Source organism: Hordeum vulgare, chromosome 7H, assembly GCF_904849725.1.
Source record: "Hordeum vulgare subsp. vulgare chromosome 7H, MorexV3_pseudomolecules_assembly, whole genome shotgun sequence".
Taxonomy (NCBI): Eukaryota; Viridiplantae; Streptophyta; class Magnoliopsida; order Poales; family Poaceae; genus Hordeum; species Hordeum vulgare.
In genome coordinates, this window is record NC_058524.1 from 480,970,910 (window position 1) to 480,993,949 (window position 23,040).

The 23,040-nt window shown below is 45.7% G+C and overlaps 1 protein-coding gene across 1 annotated transcript; it reads right to left on the bottom strand.

Annotated features, from left to right (window-relative positions):
• Positions 1 to 1,029: 1,029 nt before the first annotated feature.
• On the bottom strand, positions 1,030 to 1,617 carry LOC123413376 (dehydration-responsive element-binding protein 2A-like). The gene has a single exon (XM_045106314.1). It carries the CDS (start codon positions 1,615 to 1,617, stop codon positions 1,030 to 1,032), a length of 588 nt encoding a protein of 195 aa, XP_044962249.1.
• Positions 1,618 to 23,040: the final 21,423 nt, after the last annotated feature.

Consider the following 23,040-nt stretch of genomic DNA (forward strand, 5'->3'; position numbering starts at 1 on the left):
TTTTCTAATAAATTGGACACAATTTTAGCTACTTAAAAAAATCATTCCATCTTTATATTTGTGCACAACATCATTTATCATGTTTTCTCGTACGACGTTGTGAAAGAATTTATATGATTTCTTGATGTCGTCGAGTGTGGGTATGGGGATGATTTATTTTTTTCCCGTTGCAACGCACGGACATGTGCGCTAGTATGTGTAATGCATAGATTTACTTGTCGCTATAATGTCTCTATTCAGATAGAATTAGGAGTTGTAAAAATCCATGGCAAATATTCACTCAGAAATTACGGCTCATGTTTGTACTTTTCATTGGAGTACATGTTTTCTCACGTACTTATGTATCTAAGCTAGGCTGCTGCTAGACGCTAGTGGCACCTCCATCCATTGCAATCTACACGTCTTGTTCCAGATTTCCAGCTCTGAGGTTGGAGCTAACGCAATACCCGGAGACAAAAGAATCATTAAAATCCAGCAAAGAACCTCGGACTTGATTTCTGCTGCAAACCTTATGTGCTAAACATGTAGCCTAGGACCAAATCTTAGGGTGTAAGCTTCGTTTTCATCTTCTCATTGGCAGCACCTGACCGCTTCCCACTCAGGGCTCCCTTTCCACTCGCCCATACTTCCACATCTTCTCCAGCCATAGAATCGGAGACACCACTCGGTCCATTTGATGATTTCATCTGCAGCCACAGTTCACCGTGTTGGACCAATAGCAAAAGCTGATGTTGTTCGAGCACAATTCTTAAAGCATCTTCAATAAATGGTTTAAAACTTGACGGTCCAAAACCGAAGACGTAAAATTTGGACCGTCAAAAAATGCGTTTTGCAGCTTCGAAAAAAGCTCAACTTCAATAGATGGTCTAAATTGATGGTCCAAAAAAGCAACTCCAATAGATGATCCAAAATAAAGATGTAAAAAATTTTAAAACGACAAACTACTAGTCCATTCAACATAGTTCAAACATCAAATTCAACATAGTTTCATACATGAACTTCAACTACTACTTCAAACTATTAGATAAACTATTCCTCATCGTCGGAGCTGCGGAACTGCTCCCAAAACTCCTCCTTCTCCGAGTCGTTGCACCCCTCCTCCTCCTCCTCCTCCTCCTCCTCCTCCGAGAAGTCTGTCGAGTCCTCCTCGGAAGAGGACTCGATGGGGATCACCGTCGAGGGACCGGCCTCGTCCTCCTTCTTCTTCTGCTCCGCCTCACGCTTCCAGTAGTGCTCCAGCTCGGCCTGGACGTACTCCGGATGCTCCCGAGCAAACCTCGCCATCGCCTCCTCGTCTGTCTCGCCGGCATTGACGACAACCAACGGCTTCTTCGTCGTCTTCTTCTTCGTCGTGATCTCCTTCGTCTTGATGCCCTGCGGCACAAGCATCTCCGCTTCCACCCGACTCTCAATCTCTGGGAAGTTGAGGTGCTCCCGAGGCCTCTCGGCACGCCACACCGCCACGTCGTAGGCACGCGCGGCCTCGTGGGCGGAGGGGTATGTGTCGATCCACCAACGCCTCCCGGCATTGGAGAACTCCACTCCCCAGTTACCGAAGGGCTTCTGCCTCACGCCGAAGAAGCCCGACTTGCCCTTCAGCGTCTTCTTAGGCGCCATCGGAGAGCGGTGAGAGCGGTGGAGCGGCGGCGGCGTGCGGCCGGAGCGGTGGCGGACGGAGCCGGGCGGGGCGGCGACGCACGGGGCGGGTTGGAGCTACGGCGGGCGGGCCGAGGCCGGGCGGAGTTGCGGCGGACGGACGGGGCGGCGACGCACGGGGTGGCGGCGTGCGCTGCGGCCGCTGCCGGATCCGCGGCGGGCGGGCGGCGGGGAAGCGTGGAAACAGCGGCGAGGGAGGGCGGGGCCGGATCTGATGCGGGCGGTGTGCGGCGGGGCGGCGGGGCGGCGGGGCGGCGGCGGACGGGCGGGAGGTCGCGAGCAGGCGGGTGAAAAGGAAATTAAGTGGTGGTTGGGCGTTCACGGACGGCGGCTGGTTTTGGACCAGATGCATCTTGTGATGTAAATTTACACCGCGAGGTGTTGCATTTTACATCACGAAGAGGCCGCGGTCCATTTTTTTTACATATGGACCGTCTGTTAAAGTTGCGTTTTTGCCTTCAAACGGTTCAAAAGTTAGTTACTTTTACATTTGGATCATCTATTGAAGATGCTCTTAAAAAGTCCTAAATGCTATCCTGAAAATAAGGTAGAAGGGAAGAGGAGCCTACTCGATGATAGGGCTGCTTCAAGTTGTTGCTATGCTTTGCGCTAGGCAGGGTAAACATGCATGTGCCAGATGCTGGTTTACCGGCGTCGGTGCGCCTCAACGGACGATGGCCATCTCAGCTTCCACGTTGTGGCCGCCACGTCCGGGGAATTCCCAACCTGCGTAGCCTGTTGCTGGCGTCCGCCTTGCTCACACTCGGGCTCCATGGCTGATATCGCCGCGGCTTCCTGACGCTTACCGCTCACTGTCGCCCGACGCAAGCATGGGCAGTCGCTGTTGGGCCAGTGTCAGGCCCAGTTCTTTTCACCCCGGATTCTAAAGAATCAGGATTATGGAAAATTCTTTCAGAATCTGCTTCTCCCAGAATCTGTGGTCGAGTTCTTTTCAGAGATTGTAGTTTGAGATTCTGGAAAGTGTTGTGTGTTGAAATGTCTGTACTGTCCTTAGATAGAAGTTGTTTGCTGAATTGTTAACACTAACAAATAAGCAGCAAATTCATCCATCCATCTAACAAATAAGCAGCAAATTCATCCATCCATCTAACAAATAAGCAGCAAATCCATCCATCTAACAAATAAGCAGCAAATTCATCCATCCATCTAACAAATAAGCAACAATTTCTGTTTACAGTATCTGTTTACAGGGAAGAAGAACGAAGCTCACAGCGGGGTGGGGCAGACTGCAGGGTGGGCGGGGTGGGGCCTGGCCGGCCGGCGGCGGGGCGGGGCGGGGCCGGGCCGGCCGACGGCGGGGCGGGGCGGGGCGGGCCCGGCCTGAGGAGCAGGGCGGAGGCCGGCCTGACGAGCGGGGCGACGGGGCCTACCGGCGGCGGGGCAAGGCGGCCGGCGGCTGGGCGGGGCGGGGCCGGCCTGACGAGCGGGGCGACAGGGCCTGCCGGCGGCGGGGCGGGGCCGGCCTGAGGAGCGAGCGCAGATGCGGCCTGAGGAGCGAGCTCAGATGCAGAGGCGAGGTGGGGAGCGAGCGCAGATGCGAAGCGTTTTGGTTGACTGCTCGATGGCATTTTGCCTGTAATTACGTGGTACAATAGGGGTATGGTATTAATCCGAAAGGTTTTCTTTTGTGGGACTTGGTAGAATCTTGAGATTGTGGGAGAAACCAGGTTTTCCTTAGATTTTGAATTGCACTGAGATTCTGCAGAATCTGATTCAGATTTTGGTAGTTCATTCGAGTTCTTTTGGCTCGGGATTTTCGGGACTGAGATTCTATAGAATCTGCTCAAAAGAACTGGGCCTCAGTACGTTGGCGGGATAATCGTGAGGGTGGAGTCTCTTGGCGGAAGTGCTAGGTTGCCAGCTACTTCCTTCGTCACGGTTTAGAAGACACAGTTAAACTTGCATATGTTTTCAAAATAAACAAGGTTTAAGACGCGAAAACAATTACTCCTATTAATTAGACTAGTACTATTTATGCATGCGCCTTCTCAATTTGCTACTCACACATTAGTACTAGTATTTTTTCAGTTGATTAGGCGCATTAACACTTACACCTGCTACATCTCACAACCAATCGATGATTACCTTGATCCCAGAAATTTTCCGAGCGTGCCTTCTAAACCGTGACGGAGGAAGTAGTCAAAATCTCTTTCTTCTTCTATTTATGCAACATGCATGTTTCTTTCGTATTGTAATGGTATGAATTCTTGGGCATTGTAAATGCATCGGGACTGCTAAACTTTAGTTTCCATATATCTCTAACTGAGATGTGAAATTCACGTTTCAATTAATTGAAACGTGAGTTTCACATCTCAGTTAAACCGAGACGCATTATTCAGATCTAGTGTTTATTCTAAAGTAGTTTTGAGGATTAGCGTGGAGCCTAAAAGAGTGTTTGTCACGTCTATATTGTTTGGTCTATTTTTCATCTTAAGAGTAACATAAATCGTGAGGCTAAGATTAATAAGTTATATAGATCAATGGTGTAATTAATTTAAATGATGTGGATCAACGTGGAGATTCATATGATGCCTTCAATTAGTAAATAAGAGATATATGCATGAACTATGTGAAAATATTTGGTGTCTTGCTCAATATTTTTACGATGATGTTGGATACATGGCCGATGCTTCTTCTGTGATATCTGAATCTACATGTGATGTTTGAAATTATATTATATATATCATAGAAGTATTCTGAAAATGCATGGAAATAACTGAAAACAAACAAAAAAGTGACAATACATGCATTTTGTCGTCTGCCAGCGTACGACAAAGGCCTTTGCCATCTCCCAGTTGATGGCAAAGGTGCCACGTGGCACACCCGTGTGCAACCTGGGGGCAGCATGACTAACTTATATGGTCACTTTGCCATCAGCTAGTGACCTTGGTAGACGGCAAAGCCCCCCAAGGCATACGACAAAGCCCCCGAGGCAGCAAAGGCCACCCATCGGCAGATGACAAAGCCCCCCCCCCCAGGCACACAACAAAGCCCCCCCAAGGCAGACGACAAAGGCCCCCCCAAGGTAGACAACAAAGCCGCCCCAAGGCAAACGTCAAAGCCCCCCCCCCCCCCCCGGCAGATGACAAAGACCGCCCCGACTGACGACAAAGGATCCATTAGCTATCTAATGGAGTAGGTTCCTGACAGCTGTCGTCTAGCTCCTTTTGTCGTGTGCTTGTCATGGCAGAGCGATAGCAAAGATATTTGTCGTCGCGCTGCAAGTCGGCACACGACAAAGAAAGTCTTTATCGACACTAGCTACGGCGAATATTTTGTCGTCCGCCGATGGACGACAAAGGTCTTTGCCCTTCGTGGAATGGTCCTTCCGCTATGGCAAACGATAGAGAAGTTGATTCCTATAGTGCTTCAAGCACTCACCTCTCCGGCAATGTTGCTAGAAAAGAGCTTGATGTCTACTACACAACTTTATTCTTGTAGACTCTATTGGGCCTTCAAGCACAGAGTTATTTTACCTCAAGTGGATGGCCTCAGGTTTACAAATTCATGGGAGGTGTAGGATGAAGATGGTCTCTCTCAGACAACCCTGTAATCAAATACAATAAATTTCTTGTGTCCCCAACACACCCAATACAATGGCAAATTGTATAGGTGCATTAGTTCGGCGGAGAGATGGTGATACAAGTGCAATATGGATAATAGAAATAGATTTTTGTAATCTGAAAAATATAAAAACAACAAGGTAACAAGTAATAAAAGCAAGCATAAATGGTGTTGCAATGTTTAGAAATAAGACCTAGGGTTCATACCTTCACTACTGCAGTCTCTCAACAATTCTATCATAATAAAATCATATGATCAACGTCCAACAAACAATCACTCCAAAGTTCATATCTATCGAAGAACATAAGATGAAATCGTTGTAGGTAGCAGAACCACCTCAAAGCTATTCTTTCCGATCAATCTATAGAGCTATTCCTATAAGTGTCACAAACAACCCTAGAGTTCATACTAGAATAACACCTACGATACACATCAGTCAACCCTTTTCACCTAGATACTCCAATGTGACCTCAAGTATCCATGGGTTAATTATTCGACATGCATCAAACAATTTTCGATTCATCATATCCAATCCAACACAAAGAACTTCAAAGAGTACCCCAAGATTTCTATCAGAGAAAGTAGGACAAGAACGTGTATCAACCCATATGCATAGATTATCCCATTACCACCACTAGAATCCGCAAGTTGAGTACCAAAATGTATACCAAGTGAATCAATAGAACATCCTTGTCACCACGGGTATCCACATGCAAGACATACATCAAGTGATCTCAAATCCAATATTCAATCTGACATAACAAAATCTCGAAGGAAAAGATTCAATTAATCACATCAAGGTAGCAAGGGACGAACACCATATGATCCAACTATATTTACAAAGCCCGTGATACATGAAGATTGTGACATCTCAACAACACGAGAGAGAGAGAGAGAGAGAGAGAGATGGATAAAACACATAGCTACTGGTACATACCCTTAGCCCCAATGGTGAACTACTCCCTCCTCGACATGGAGGCCACCGAGATGATGAAGATGGCCTCCAGTGATGACTGTCCCCTTCGGGAGGGTGCTGGAACAGGGCTTCAAATTATATTTCTTTGGTACATAGGCTTGTGGCAACAAAGAGGAAGTTTTAGGTTAACTTATGTTTTTTTGGGATTTATAGGATTTTTCACTATTGGAATCATGTGGGACGAAGCCACGGGGTGGTCCCAAGGGCGCGCCGAGGGGGTGGTCGTGCCCTGATGGCTTGGGGGCACCTGGTGGCCGCCTTAGGTGGTTCTTTGCTCCAGTATTTTTTATTTGTTACAGACAAAAAGCGTCAAAAAGTTTCAGGCGATTTCAAGAACTTTTATTTTCCGCACAAGAACAATACCACGGTAATTCTGCTGAAAACAACGTCAGTCCAGGTTAGTTCCAATTAAATCATATAAAGTGCATCAAAACCATATAAAAATATTGTAAACATAGGTAAATATTTATGAATACTTCATAAATTATTGATACGTTGGAGATTTATCAAGTTCCGGCGATGGTTCATGAAGTGTCCAATCATCGACATTCCTCAAAATATCATTCAATAGTTCTTCAGCCTATTCAATATTTCGTTCCTTGAAAACACAACCGACACAACTATCTAGGTATTCCCTAGAAGCATCGGTTAGTCCATTACAAAAGATATCAAGTATTTCATTTTTCTTTATAGGATGACGAGGCAAAGCTTTAAGTAATTGGAGAAGGCTCTCCCAAGCTTGAGGGATATTCTCTTCTTTAGTTTGCACAAAGTTAAATATTTCCTGAAAGACATGTTGTTTCTTATGAGCAGGAAATTATTTTCAAAGAAGTAATATATCATATCCTGGGGACTACGCACACAACCAGGAGCAAGAGTATGAAACAACTTCTTAGCATCACCCTTTAGTGAGAAAGAAAAAAGTTTAAGTATATAGTAATAGCGGAACTTTTCCTCGTGAGAAAATAGAGTTAGAATGTCATTTAATTTGGTAAGGTGTGCCACAATAGTTTCAGTTTCATAAAGATAAAAGGATTAGACTCTACCAAAGTAATTAACTTGGGATCAATAAAGAAGTCATAATCCATATCAGTAACACATATAGGAGAAGTAGAAAACTTAGGAACACATTTCATTTTCTCCATAATAATTTTTTCTTTCAGTTTAATCAATAGTTTCTTAAGATCACCTCTATCATTACAAGCAAAAAAATCTCTAGTTATCTCCCCATCCTTAACATAACCTTGAGGCACTTCAAGCATATCAATTCTAGTAGGAGAGCTAGGCATAATAGGTTAATCATAATTTTCATCAATTTCAACATTTTCAATTTCTTTAGATCTAGCAATATAAGCATCAAGTAATTCATTCAGTGGCACAGTTTCAATTTTAACCATCATAAGTTTCATCAAGTACACAAGTAGCATCATCAATTACTTGTGGCATATCAAATTGGATAGCACGTGGTGGTGTCGCAAGCTTCCTTAAAACAGAAGGCGAATCAAGTGCAGAGCTAGATGACAACTCCTTACCTCCCCTCGTCTTAGAGGGTACGATCCTTGTCATGGAATCTTTTAGTTTATTCATAGTGAAAAATAGATATCCAAAGTGAACTCAATAAATAGAGTTATCCTCCCGGGCAACGACACCAGAAAATAGTCTTGATAACCCACAAGTATAGGGGATTGCATCAGTCTTCGAGAGTAGTATTTCACTCAAATTTATTGATTCGACACAAGGGGAGCCAAGGAATACTTACGAGTCTTAGTAGTTGAGTTTTCAATTCAATCACATCTGGAATATCTTTATGCAACAAAGTGTTTAGTAGCACAAGAGTTTGATAGTTTGGTAACAATAGCAATAGTAACAAGAACAACAAGAGTAGCAACTTGTAATAGAACTAACTTAGCAAGATCAATTTATGAGAAGCGTAGGCATTGGATCAGTGATGGATAAGTATGTTGGTTGACATTCATCACAACCTAGAGCGACACGGAACTAGCTCCAATTCATAAATATAATGCAGACATGTATTCTGTATATAGTCATGCATGCTTATGGTAAGAACTTTAATGACATATTTTGTCCCACCCTCCCGTGGCAATGGGGTCCATAAGGAAATCTAAGGGATATTAAGGCCTCCTTTTAATAGATAACTGGAATAAAGCATTAATACATGGTGAACACATGAACTCCTCATACTACGATCATCACCGGAGATGATTCCAAATTCTAGTCATTTTGGGGTCTACGGATCACAACACATAATAGGTGCATATAACTTGCAAGATAGGATCCGAAAAAATGTCATATTCATAGAATCAAAATATGTCCGGATCTGAAATCATGGCGCTCAGGCCCTAGTGACAAGCATTAAGCATAGAAAGTCATAGCAACATCAAACTCAGAACATAGTGGATACTTGGGATCAAACCCTAACAAATTGACTTGATTACATGATAAATCTCGTCCAACCCCGTCACCATCCAGCAAACCTACGAAGGAATTACTCACTCCCTACGGTGAGCATTGTTGGAATTATGCCCTAGAGGCAATGATAAATAAGTTATTATTATAATTCCTGTATCAAGATAATCGTTTATTATCCATGCTATAATTGTATTGAATGAAGACTTAGATACATGTGTGGATACATAGACAAAACACTGTCCCTAGCAAGCCTCTAGTTGGCTAGCCAGTTGATCAAGGATAGTCAGGGTCTTCTGACTATGTACAAGGTGTTGTTGCTTGATAACTCGATCACGTCATTGGGAGAATCATGTGATGGACTAGACCCAAACTAATAGACGTAGCATGTTGATCGTGTCATTTTGTTGCTACTGTTTTCTGCGTGTCAAGTATTTATTCTATGACCATGAGATCATATAACTCACTGACACCGGAGGAATGCTTTGTGTGTATCAAACGTCGCAACGTAACTGGGTGACAATAAAGATGCTCTATAGGTATCTCCGAAGGTGTTCGTTGAGTTAGTATGGATCAAGACTGGGATTTGTCACTCCGTGTGACGGAGAGGTATCTCGGGGCCCACTCGGTAATACAACATCACACACAAGCCTTGCAAGCAATGTGACTTAGTGTAAGTTGCGGGATCTTGTATTACGGAACGAGTAAAGAGACTTGCCAGTAACCGAGATTGAAATAGGTATGCGGATACTGACGATCGAATCTCGGGCAAGTAACATACCGAAGGACAAAGGGAATGACATACGGGATTATATGAATCCTTGGCACTTAGGTTCAAACTATAAGATCTTCGTAAAATATGTAGGATCCAATATGGGCATCCAGGTCCCGCTATTGGATATTGACCGAGGAGTCCCTCGGGTCATGTCTACATAGTTCTCGAACCCGCAGGGTCTGCACACTTAAGGTTCGACGTTGTTTTATGCGTATTTGAGTTATATGGTTGGTTACCAAATGTTGTTCGGAGTCCCGGATGAGATCACGGACGTCACGAGGGTTCCCGGAATGGTCCGGAGACGAAGATTGATATATAGGATGACCTCATTTGATTACCGGGAGGTTTTCGGAATTACCGAGAATGTACCGGGAATGACGAATGGGTTCCGGATGTTCACCGGGGGGGCAGCCCACCCCGGGGAAGCCCATAGGCCTTAGGGGTGCCGCACCGGCCCTTAGTGGGCTGGTGGGCAAGCCCAAGAAGGCCCCTGCATAGGAGATAAGAAAATCAAAGAGAAAAAAGGGAAGTGGGAAGGAAGAGAAAGACTCGAGCTTCCAATCCTAGTTGGACTAGGATTGGAGGAGGAATCCTCCTCCCCCCCTTCGGCCAACCCCCTTGGGGCTCCTTGAGCATCAAGGCAAGGCCCCTCCCCTCCCACCTATATATACGGAGGTTTTAGGGCTGATTTGATACAACTTTGCCACGGCAGCCCGACCACATACCTCCACGGTTTTTCCTCTAGATCGCGTTTCTGCGTAGCTCGAGCGGAGCCCTGCTGAAAAGGATCGAGATGGACCTAGAGGGGGGTGAATAGGTACAGTTCCAAATTTTAATAATTACTTAGCAATTTTAGGCAAAGGTGCGGAATATGAGCGTAGGCCTAATAATTGCTATGACAAGGAGTAAGCTATTTAGAGTGAAGTAAGGCAACCGGTAAACAATAATCAAATACAAGTACGTAATAAGGATTAACACAAGTAGAGAGTTAGGGTTAGGAATAACCGAAACTCCAAGAGAGACGAGGATGTATCCCGATGTTCACTTCCTTGGAGGGAAGCTACATCACCGTTAGAGGGGCGGATGTTACCACGAAGGCACACCAACGCCACGAAGGCTCACCCTATTCTCCCTTTGAGATAACTCCACGAAGGCGTTTCTCAACCACTAGTGATAATCCTTGAGGTGGCTTCCAAACCTTCACAAACTTTCCAGGGGAAATCACAATGGTTTGATTCCTCTCCGAAGACTCCTACCGCCTAGGAGTCTCCAACCTTCAAGGGTAACAAGATCACGGGGATTGCTCAAAACCTGCTCGAATCACAAATCACTTTGGTGGGGAGGAGGAGAAGGAGACGATCTATCTTTTGATTGGAACAACACTCAAAGGGACTCACAAATGCTCTTGGGATCTAAGATTGAGTGTAGACAAGAGTGAGTGAGAAGAAAGGTGTTCTTGTATGTGTTCTAGCTGTGTTGGACACCCTCTCACGAAGTGGGAGGGGGTATATATAGTGGGGAGTGTAAAACAGCCGTTGGGGACACTTTAAGTCACACAGGGTTCAGACATCCGGCAGTTCACGGATGTTCGGGCGTCCACAAGGAGTCGGACGTCCGACAGGGTTCGGTCGTTCGAGGGCTGTAGATATGTCTGGAATCACTGAGAGTTGAACAGGGACCGGACGTCCGGAGAAGGCCGGAAGTCCGAGTTATTCGCCTCAAACTTCTCTGGTGCAAGATTCCGGATTTCCGAAAGGGGACGGACGTCCGGAAGGAGCCGGAAGTCCGAGTTATATGACTCAAGTTCTTCTGGTGCAGGGCTCTGGATTTCCGAAGCTGGTCGGTCGACCGGCCCTCGGACGTCCGGAGGGAGCCGGAAGTCCGAGTTATATGGCTCAAGTTCTTCTGGTGCAGAGCTCCGGATTTCTGAAGCTGGTCGGTCGTCCGACCCTCAGACGTCCGGAGGAGGCCGGATGTCCGAGGCATTAGTCCTATTTTGAGATAGGAGCAGAGTAGTGAAGATGTGGTATTGAGCAGAAAAGTAGAGATGTAGTATGAGAAAATTCATCGCAAAACCTGTGATCCCCTCTTAATAGTGCGGGATCCCTATACTCAAGAATAGTAAACTTAAAAGGATAGTCTACATCATCTTTTCTCAAACCCGAGCCTTCTTGACATATAAATCCCGATCATCTCAGACCACCTTGGCACATAATTATCAATCTACTAAAGTACTTGCCATCCTGAGATACACTCAACAAATAGGATTAGTTTCCTATGTATGTGTTGTCATTAACACCAAAAGTCGATTAGGGACATAACATGCACTTTCAGTCTCCCCCTTTTTGGTAGTTGATGACAACATATACATAGGTCTCAAAAGATTTAACATACATTATAGCCTTGGAGAGGTTTAGTACGGAGCTCTCCCTTAGTATGTGCATGATAAAATATCGGAGCTCACTTTTAATGTGTGTATCGAAAATATAATGGATCGTCATGTAAAGATAATATATCATCATAAAGTAGTGGAGCAAACATAATAGCCTATGATGATATCATAGCAATCCATAGCAATAACAACATTCATAAGTAGCCATACATGGGTTTATCCATTACATTGCAAATTTAAATCTCCAAAGACTAAAAACTACGATACATTACTCCCCCTTTGGCACTAAGTACCAAAAAGGGAGGCACCAACAGCATCAACCATGCTCAGAGATCATCATCGTCATCATCACCATCATCCTCATCGTCAGGCAAGCCACTGCCACCAGCCTCGTCAAGAAAATCAGCCCACTCAGGACCAGATGGGAAGCCAAAATCAGAAGGACGAACAGCAGGAAGGGCCTCATCGTCACTCACATCAAGAGCGCCCGAGTCTCTCAGACGAGCCTTGAGGGCATTCTTGGAGGAGACGAGGCGATAAACCACATCATGAGTTTGACCACACTGGAAAGAGACGGCCTTCATCATATCAGAATGTGCCTTGCCAATGAATTTGGCAAAGAGACCGAGAGGAGCTGAGCTAGATGAAGGGGTTGCTGACCGGGCAGCAGTGCGGCGAGTGGATGTGGAGGATGGGGTTTTCTTGGGAGCATAGTTATCCGCCATGTGAGCAGGAATGACCCACTTGTGATGTGTGTGAGTGACAGCAACAGAGAATTCAGCAACATGATTAATAAGATCCTGGATGAAGGGGGCATGAGGGAAGGCTCGCTTGTATTGAAAGCTAGCAAGCCGAATCTCATGCCATAGAAAGTGAGGCACATTAATTTTGCTCTTGGGGTGCTCATACAAATGTGACATGATGTCAATACAGTAGCCACTGCAAGATCCCTTATCACCCATCTTGGGATAGATGGTGCGGATAAGACAGTGAAAGATGATAAAGTAAGGAGAGCGTCAGATGGATACCTGGTTAAGATCCTTCATGCGTTCATCCGCATCAAGTTCACGGAGTGGTTTGAGGAGATACCCACACGCCTCAATTGGCTTATGTGCATGGTTAGGATCATTCTTATGGATTTTGAAGCCGGAGTTGGGGAAACCAAGTGCGGCAACAAACGTATCATAAGAGGCTGTGAAGTGAACTTCAGAGGTTATCCAGCTAACAGTGTTGTTTGGACCAAAGAAGCATGTGGCATAAAACTGGTGAATAGCAGCAGCGTTAAAATCGCGACGAAAAGCAAATGGGGCAGCAAGCCCCGATGACTCAATGAGCTCAATGGCACCCAAGTATTTTGCCGGGTGCGTGCGAATATGCTCAAGATCTATGAAGTGATGAACAGAGAGACCCTTAGGAACTATGACCGTAGTAAAGATGTCCGCCTGGACGTTTGTGCGGAAACGTGAGTCCATAGAGTCACGTACGACAGAGAATTGATCAACGTCGCGGCGGAAAGTGAGATAGGAAGACTTAGCAACCGTGGTGAAGTTCGTGACTTCACGACCTAAGGTAGCAGGGGGTTCAAGTGAGATGCGACGAGCTTCACCTTCGGGTTGTGCAGGAGGTGGTGGTGGCATATAGGAGGGCCTGCGAGTCCCGGGCTTTGGCATGGACCTCCGAACGGGGGGCTGATCCGCACGGTCCTCGGCGGCAAGCTCATCCTCGAAGTCAGAGCCATCAGACGACGAGGGGAGCTGTTGAGACAGAGGACGCTGGGAAGTTCGTTTGAAGGGACGACGTTGCCCTTCCGAGTCCGACCCCGTGCCAGTAGGGGCACGAGAGGATGAGCCAGCAGTGTCCTTCCGGGCGGCGTGCTTAATCTTGGGCATGATGAACAAAACCTACACAGATGGAAACCCAATGGGGAACGGTCATGGTCAAACCATATGAACGAACACGTGGACTTGGGAGAAAAAGGAAACCAAACGAGAGAGGAACGGAGGAGATACCTGCAGACCGAGAGAGGAGAGATGGATCCCGTGGAGGAGATCAGGCAGATCCCGGAGGTGGCGGCACGGGCGAGCTCTCCTGGTGCTGGTGGCGGCGGCGGCTGGGGGAAAAAGGAGGCGCGTGGGGGCTAGGGCAAAGCCCAGCCCGCGCCCTTCTATTTATAGGGCCCCGATGTGTCGGACGTCCGACAGGCGTCGGACGTCCGGAGTGGATTTAGCCTTCGGACGACCGACACTGGCCGGACGTCCGGAATGAGTTTAGTCGCCGGACGTCCGAGACACGTCGGACGACCGAGAGAGGAGTAGGCACAGGCTAATTCTGGAATTTGGATGATGAGATGATTTGTCATGGTTTATCACAAAGAACACGAACACGGTTGCCTACAAGAATTACATATACTACTTGTGGACAGAAATTGATTTATGCATATTTTGTAAGATCAAAACACAGAGTTATGACGTAAGTCCTAGTGACTCCCCCTAAATGCATGCCCACATCAAGACAAGAACGTAATGTGAGTGTGTGTATGTGTGCAAGATTTCAAGTTATGTTATCAAGCTCCAAGATACCAAGTTCACGCCTAAGTTGACAGAACCTAGCTACGCTAAGTGGCTTGATGAAAATGTCAGCGAGCTGCATGTCGGTACCCACATGGGTAATATCAATGTCACCCTTTTGCACATGGTCTCTCAAGAAATGATACCTAATATCAATATGTTTTGTGCGAGGGTGATCAATGGGGTTCTCGGAGATCTTTATGGCACTTCCATTATCATAGAGAAGAGGCACGTGTCGATACGTGATACCATAATCCTTTAGGGTTTGCCTCATCCATAGCAGTTGGGTTGCACAGCTTGCGGCTGCAATATATTTGGCCTCGGCCGTGGAGAGAGAAACACAATTCTGCTTTTTCAAGGACCAACTTACCAAGGAGCGTCCAAGAAACTGACATGCACCGGAAGTGGATTTCCGTCCCACTTTGTCACCGGACCAATCCGCATCGGAGTACCCAATAAGATCGAACTTTGCATCCTTAGGGTACCATAAGCCTAACTTTGGGGTGTGAACAAGGTATCTAAGAATATGCTTAACCGCCGTATGATGGCTTTCCCTAGGGGAAGCTTGAAATCTAGCACATATGCCTACACTTAACATGATGTCCGGTCTAGATGCGCAAAGATAAAGTAACGAACCAATCATGGAGCGGTAAGTAGATGGGCCAAAAGGAAAACCGTTGGTGTCTTCATTTAGAACTACATCTGTGGCCATGGGTGTCTTCATTGGTTTAGCATTTGTCATATCAAATTTTTCAAGAATGTCCTTGAGGTACTTAGTTTGAGACAAGAAAATTCCTTCTTGAAATTGTTGTATTTGAAACCCAAGAAAGAACTTCAAATCCGTGTTGAGTGACATCTCAAAGGTCTTGGTCATGGAGGCCGCACACTTCTTGCATAAATGGATGTTAGGAGAACCAAAAATGATGTCATCTACATAGATTTGGCATAAGATCAAATCACCATTTCCCCTCTTAGTAAAAAGAGTGGGATCGATCACCCCCACCACAAAACCATCATCGAGTAAGAACTTCTTAAGATGATCGTACCAAGCACGGGGTGCTTGTTTGAGGCCATACAGAGCCTTGTGAAGTTTGTATACATGGTCTTTGTGGTGAGGGTCAACAAACCCAGGTGGTTGTGATACATATACCTCTTCTTGTAGAGGACCATTAAGAAAAGCACTTTTCACATCCATTTGATGCAAAGTAAAACCATTGAAAGCAGCATAGGACAATAGAATGCGAATGGATTCAAGACGAGAAACAGGGGCGAAAGTCTCACCAAAGTCCAAACCTTCAACTTGGGAGTACCCCTGTGCTACTAACCTTGCCTTGTTGCGTAGGACAGTCCCATTCTCATCTTCCTTGTTCTTGAAGATCCATTTAGTTCCAATGACATTGTGTTCCTCAGTTGGTCGTTCTACCAATGACCATACTTCCTTGCGTGTAAAACTGTTTAACTCTTCTTGCATAGCAAGGAGCCATTCATTGTCACACAATGCATCCTGAACCCTGTGTGGCACGGTACTAGAGACAAACGAAAAGTGAGCACAAAAGTTTGTTAATTGTTTACGAGTCACTCTACCTTCTGACACGCTGGTGAGGATTTGATCAATATCAACACGACCGGCCACACGTGGCATGATGGAGGTCAGGGTTTCACGAGGTTCGACTTCGTTTCCATCATCAACGTCCTCAACATATGGATCATTTACGTGCGGTGGAAGATATTCCTCTTCGCGTTGCACCTGTTGAGGATCATCATCAAGCATATCCATACTTTGGTCTAGCTCTTGAAGATCAACTTGTTCTTGAGTGTGATCAGAGTGAGAGACATGTTCTCCCACTTGATCCTCAACAACTGGCATGATATGTGTGCTAGTATCTTGTGGAGGTACGGGCAGTGAACTGTCTTGAGGATGAGAAATACTCTCATCATCTTCATCATCATCATGGGGTCTTTGTTCCATGGGAAGAAGTGCACCTACACCCATGTTCAAGATATCTTGCGAGGAATCTTCTTCACCTGCATCACTTAGATCAACTTGCTCCCCATGGGAGTGGTTAAATTCATCAAACGTCATGTCACAGGTTTCTATAACACATCTAGTGGATTTGTTGTAGACTCTGTAGGCGTGAGAGTTTGATCCATAGCCAACAAAAATCCCTTCAGTTGTTTTGGATTGAAATTTTCCTAACCGTTCTCGTTTGTTGAGGATGAAACACTTGCATCCAAACACACGAAAGTACTTAACATTGGGCTTGTTCCCAGTTAGGAACTCATATGGAGTCTTCTCCAATATTGATTGAAGGAAGAGCCGGTTTGATGCATGACATGCTGTGTTGACGGCCTCAGCCCAAAAACTATGTGGTGACTTGTATTCGTCTAACATGGACCTTGCCATTTCCACAAGGGTCCGGTTCTTCCTCTCTGCTACACCATTTTGCTGAGGGGTGTAAGGTGCGGAGTACTGATGTTCAATTCCCTCATCACTAAGAAATTCTTCTAGGGTGTAGTTCTTGAACTCGGAGCCATTATCACTTCTTATTGCCTTGATGTCCTTGTCAACTTCCGCTGGACTTGTTTGCCAAAATCAATGAAGGTGATCTTCGTCTCGTCCTTGGACTTGAGAAAGAATACCCATGTGTATCTTGAGTAATCATCAACAATGACTAGGCCATACTTTTTCCCTCCAAGACTTGCCCATGAAGGAGGCCCAAACAGATCCACATGAAGGAGCTCTAACGGCCTTGAAGTGGATACAATGTTCTTGGGTGGATGTTTTGATTGATGTTGTTTCCCAACTATGCATGCACTGCACACACGATCTTTCTTAAAATATACATTTGTTAGTCCAAGGATGTGATTTCTGTTTAAGAGATTTTGAAGATTTGCCATGCCGACATGGGCGAGCCGGCGATGCCACAACCATCCCATGTCGGCCTTGGCCATTAGACAAGTTGTATGGAAGGTGCTCTCTTTCGAGAAATCAACCGTGTAAAGGTTGCCATCCAACTCTCCAACAAAGGCCACTTCGATAGTGTCTCTCTTAAAGACTTTCACATCCGTTAGTCCGAATAATGTGTCATAACCAACGGAAGCCAATTGGCAAACTGAAAGTAAATGATATTGAAGAGATTGGACAAGCATGACATTTGCAATAGACATGTCATTAGTGATTGCCACCTTGCCCAACCCAATTACCTGCCCTTTCGACCCTCCACCAAATACAATGCTCATGTATGGTCGAATGGCTTGCATGAAGTCATAGAGCAAGTTACTGTCTCCGGTCATATGATTGGTGCATCCACTGTCGATCACCCATTTGGCTCCTCCGGAGAAAACAACCTGTAACGAATTAAGACTTGGTTTGAGGTGCCCATTTCATCATGGGGCCTCTCGCATTAGTTACAAGAGTCTTAGGGACCCAAATAGCATAAAATCGGAATGCATTACGGGGACCAACGAATTTAGCATAAACCTATCCTTCCTTTGATTTGCGAAGTACATAGGATGGAGGCATGAATTCAGTTGTCTTGTTGAGAGTAGGCGAACCCCTAGTGGCCGACCCACTCACAACCTTACCTTTCTCCTTGTGTCCCTCTCGTACAAATATTTCTTTAAGCGGAGTGGTACACTTGAGAGGAGATGCACTTTTCTTGGCGGTGCTTGGATTGAACCCAAGCCCTTCCTTGGCAAAGCCTCCATTGTGTTGACTTAAGATCTCATTGAGAGTCTTTTGTCCTTGTGCACATGTCATGAGACCTCTATCTAGCTGTGCCTTTAGCAAACAGTTTTCCTCAAGGATAGATGTCAGTTCACTACTAGAGTTAGTAGTGCAGGTATCAACATTAATAGTAGGTGAGGAGTAAGCCTTAGCTAAAGTGTCAAGATAAGTAACCTTGAGTGCCTCAAAGCTCTTTGTAAGAACAGTGATTTTCTCTTCCTTGTCTTTGAGAGACAAGGATAGACGCTCACAGTCCTTAGAAAGGGAAGCATGAGAGTTCACTAGTCGGTTTTTATCATTTAGTAACTCTTTGCACACAGATTCAGCCTTTTTCAAGGAGGCAAGATCGTTAGCATGTTTATCAAGGTTTTCACCAACTTTTGAGCATAATGCATCATTTTGTGCTTCCTCATACATGACTTTCTGCTCAAGGATTTCATTTCTTTCCTTCTCCTCAGTGACGAGGGTTTCGAGTTCCTTGATGGTATTGGTGTGCTTACTCACCATTTCCATAAGTATGCGATACATAGTGAGCTTCTTTCCTTTAAGAGAGCACATAAATTTTTTTATTTTGGCAAACATGGGATGATCTAAGTCATTATCCTCATAGTGATCTTCCGCATCAAGATACTCATCAAGTGAGGTAGAAGCTAGACTGAAAGAGTTTAACCGTGGAGTTACCTTAACCTTATCATGGGAGCTTTGGTCTTCCTCATCTCCCGTGGCAGTCTTTGCCATCAAACACTTGTGGGCGTTGCCCTTGTAGTCTTTCATATAGTTGTAGTGAACAACATCACCACTTTTGTTGACTAGCCTCAAGGTGTTTTGTGTATCCTGAGCTACTCCGGCAACCCCACCAACGTCTTCTGGATCTAATTCTTCTTGTGCAACCATTGCTCTTCCATCTGTTCTCTTGAGCTTGGAGTTCATAGGGTTTGGCAACTTCTTCTTTACAAAGGTCTTCGGAAACCTTGGTTTATCTTCTCTCTTCTCATAAGGGCAGTCATTGGAGAAGTGGTTGGTTTCCTCACAGTTATAGCATTTCCTTACCTTCTTCTTTGGGAATCTTCCCTTGAATTTTCCTGCACTGAACTTCTTTACAAAGAGAGCAATGTCCTCATAAGATGGGCTTTCATCAGAGTCAACATCATCACCATCTTCGCAGTCATCATCACCCTCTTCTTCTTCACTTTCTTCTTCATCACATTCATGCTTGGATTTCAAAGCAAGATTGATCTTTGATGTTGAAGTGCCATGCATGGCAAGGTGCTTTGTTGCATTTGCCTTTGACTCTTCAAATAATTGGAAAGTGGATATGATGTCATCTAGAGTTATTTCTTTGAACCCATGGTGCTGCCTCATGTCCCATACCATTTGATGGTGGTACGGAGCAAGAGCATGAAGTAACTTGTCCACGAGAAATCTCTTGGTCAGATTGAAACCATCTTGCGTCTTGTCACAGTCACAGGACTCAATGTCTGCGGCGGGAGTCATGAGCCGTTCTAGAAGTTGCTTGGGAGATTCACCCTTTTCCATACAGAAATTCTGTAATTGCCCCTTGGCAATTTCATATTGAGCAAGCCGAAGAGTGGAGGTACTGGTCTTGGTCCTTATAATGCTATCCCACAGTTCCTTGGCACTTGTGATGTGAATGTAAGGTCTCTGTTGCTTGTCATTCATTCCTTTCCTTATGCACATGATCGCAGTGTCATTGAGATGCTTGTCATAAGTTTCTCTAGGAGTGAGGCACCTTGGATCTACAGGATTGTACCCATGCTCGAGGATGTCCAACATCTCATCATTGGCGTACCTAAGATGATCCTGCATACCAACTCTCCACAAAGCAAAATCGGAATTGTCATCAAGCAAGGGAGGTTTTCCTCCAGGATTGTACTTAGGTTTCTCAACTTGAGATCTAGCATAAAGCCATGGAACACTGGTTTGGTTCCTTTCCGGAGGTTGTTGGCCAAATGAAGAACCGTGCACATGTGGCCCTGAGGCCCTCGGGGACGTGGCTGCCCCCGTGGTTAATGATGTCAGTCTCATTTGGACCAAGGCCTCAAGAGAAGCATCATGCTCCTCTTTTTGCTTGGCAAGGGCCCGTTCCAGGTCCTCAGAGGTGAAGGACTTGACTTCCGTGGAACTCCCGTCCCTCTCCACTGGAGCTACAGTAGTGGGAATCCCGTCCATCTCGCTCTAGGGCAGTTAAGCCACAAGAATAGAGCACGAGGCTTTGATACCAATTGAAAAGGATCGAGATGGACCTAGAGGGGGGGTGAATAGGTACAGTTCCAAATTTTAATAATTACTTAGCAATTTTAGGCAAAGGTGCGGAATATGAGCGTAGGCCTAATAATTGCTATGACAAGGAGTAAGCTATTTAGAGTGAAGTAAGGCAACCGGTAAACAATAATCAAATACAAGTACGTAATAAGGATTAACACAAGTAGAGAGTTAGGGTTAGGAATAACCGAAACTCCAAGAGAGACGAGGATGTATCCCGATGTTCACTTCCTTGGAGGGAAGCTACGTCACCGTTAGAGGGGCGGATGTTACCACGAAGGCACACCAACGCCACGAAGGCTCACCCTATTCTCCCTTTGAGATAACTCCACGAAGGCGTTTCTCAACCACTAGTGATAATCCTTGAGGTGGCTTCCAAACCTTCACAAACTTTCTGGGGGAAATCACAATGGTTTGATTCCTCTCCGAAGACTCCTACCGCCTAGGAGTCTCCAACCTCCAAGAGTAACAAGATCACGGGGATTGCTCAAAACTTGCTCAAATCACAAATCACTTTCGTGGGGAGGAGGAGAAGGAGACGATCTATATTTTGATTGGAAGAACACTCAAAGGGACTCACAAATGCTCTTGGGATCTAAGATTTAGTGTAGACAAGAGTGAGTGAGAACAAAGGTCTTCTTGTATGTGTTCTAGCTGTGTTGGACACCCTCTCATGAAGTGGGAGGGGGTATATATAGTGGGGAGTGTAAAACAGCCATTGGGGACACTTTAAGTCACACAGGGTTCGGACATCCGGCAGTTCACGGATGTCCGGGCGTCCACAAGGAGTTAGACGTCCGACAGGGGTCGGTCGTCCGAGGGCTGTAGATATGTCTGGAATCACTGAGAGTTGAACAGGGACCGGACGTCCGGAGAAGGCCGGAAGTCTGAGTTATTCGCCTCAAACTTCTCTGGTGCAAGATTCCAGATTTCGGAAAGGGGACGGACGTCCGGCCCTCGGACGTCCGGAAGGAGCCGGAAGTCCGAGTCATATGACTCAAGTTCTTCTGGTGCAGGGCTCCGGATTTCCGAAGCTGGTCGATCGACCGGCCCTCGGACGTCCGGAGGGAGCCGGAAGTCTGAGTTATATGGCTCAAGTTCTTCTGGTGCAGAGCTCCGGATTTCCGAAGCTGGTCGGTCGTTCGACCCTCGGACGTCCGGAGGAGGCCGGATGTCCGAGGCATTAGTCATGTTTTGAGATAGGAGCAGAGTAGTGAAGATGTGGTATTTAGCAGAAAAGTAGAGATGTAGTATGAGCAAATTCATCACAAATCCTGTAATCCCCTCTTAATAGTGCGGGATCCCTATACTCAAGAATAGTAAACTTAAAAGGATAGTCTACATCATCTTTTCTCAAACCCGAGCCTTCTTGACATATAAATCCCGATCATCTCACACCACATTGGCACATAATTCTCAGTCTACTAAAGTACTTGCCATCCTGAGATACACTCAACAAATAGGATTAGTTTCCTATATATGTGTTGTCATTAACACCAAAAGTCGATTAGGGGCATATCATGCACTTTCACCTGCTGAGAGTAGATCACCACCAACCTCCGGAGCGTCGTCGCGCTGTCGGAGAACTCACCTACCTCTCCGTCTATCTTGCTGGATCAAGAAGGCCGAGATCATCGTTGAGTTGTATGTGTCCTGAACGCGGAGGTGTCGTCCGTTCGGCACTAGATCGGAGCGGATCGTGGGACGGATCGCGGGACGGTTTGTGGGACGGTTCGCAGGGCAGATCGAGGGACGTGAGGACGTTCCGCTACATCAACCGCGTTTATTAACGCTTCTGTTGTGCGATCTACAAGGGTACGTAGATCTGAAACCCCCTCGTAGATGGACATCACCATGATAGGTCTTCATGTGCGTAGGAATTTTTTTGTTTCCCATGCGACGTTCCCCAACTGTGGCATCATGAGCTAGGTTCATGTGTAGATGTCATCTCGAGTAGAACACAAAAGTTTTTGTGGGCGGTGATGTGCGATTTGCTGCCCTCTTTAGTATTTTCTTGATTCCGTGGTATTGTTGGATCGAAGCGGCTCGGACCGACATTACTCGTACGCTTACGAGAGACTGGTTTCATCGCTACGAGCAACTCCGTTGCTCAAAGATGACTGGCGAGTGTCGGTTTCTCCAACTTTAGTTGAATCGGATTTGACCGAGGAGGTCCTTGGATGAGGTTAAATAGCAATTCATATATCTCCGTTGTGGTGTTTGTGTAAGTAAGATGCGATCCTACTAGATACCCATGGTGAGCACGTAAATCATGCAACAACAATTAGAGGACGTCTAACTTGTTTTTGCAGGGTATGCTTGTAATGTGATATGGCCAACGATGTGATGTGATATATTTGATGTATGAGATGATCATGTTGTAATAGTTAATATCGACTTGCACGTCGATGGTACGACAACTGGCAGGAGCCATAGGGTTGTCTTTAAACTAACATTTGTGCTTGCAGATGTGTTTACTATATTGCTAGGATGTAGCTTTAGTAGTAATAGCATGAGTAGCACGACAACCCCGATGGCGACACGTTGATGGAGATCATGGTGTGGCGCCGGTGACAGAAGATCGTGCCGGTGCTTTGGTGATGGAGATCAAGAAGCACGTGATGATGGCCATATCATGTCACTTATGAATTG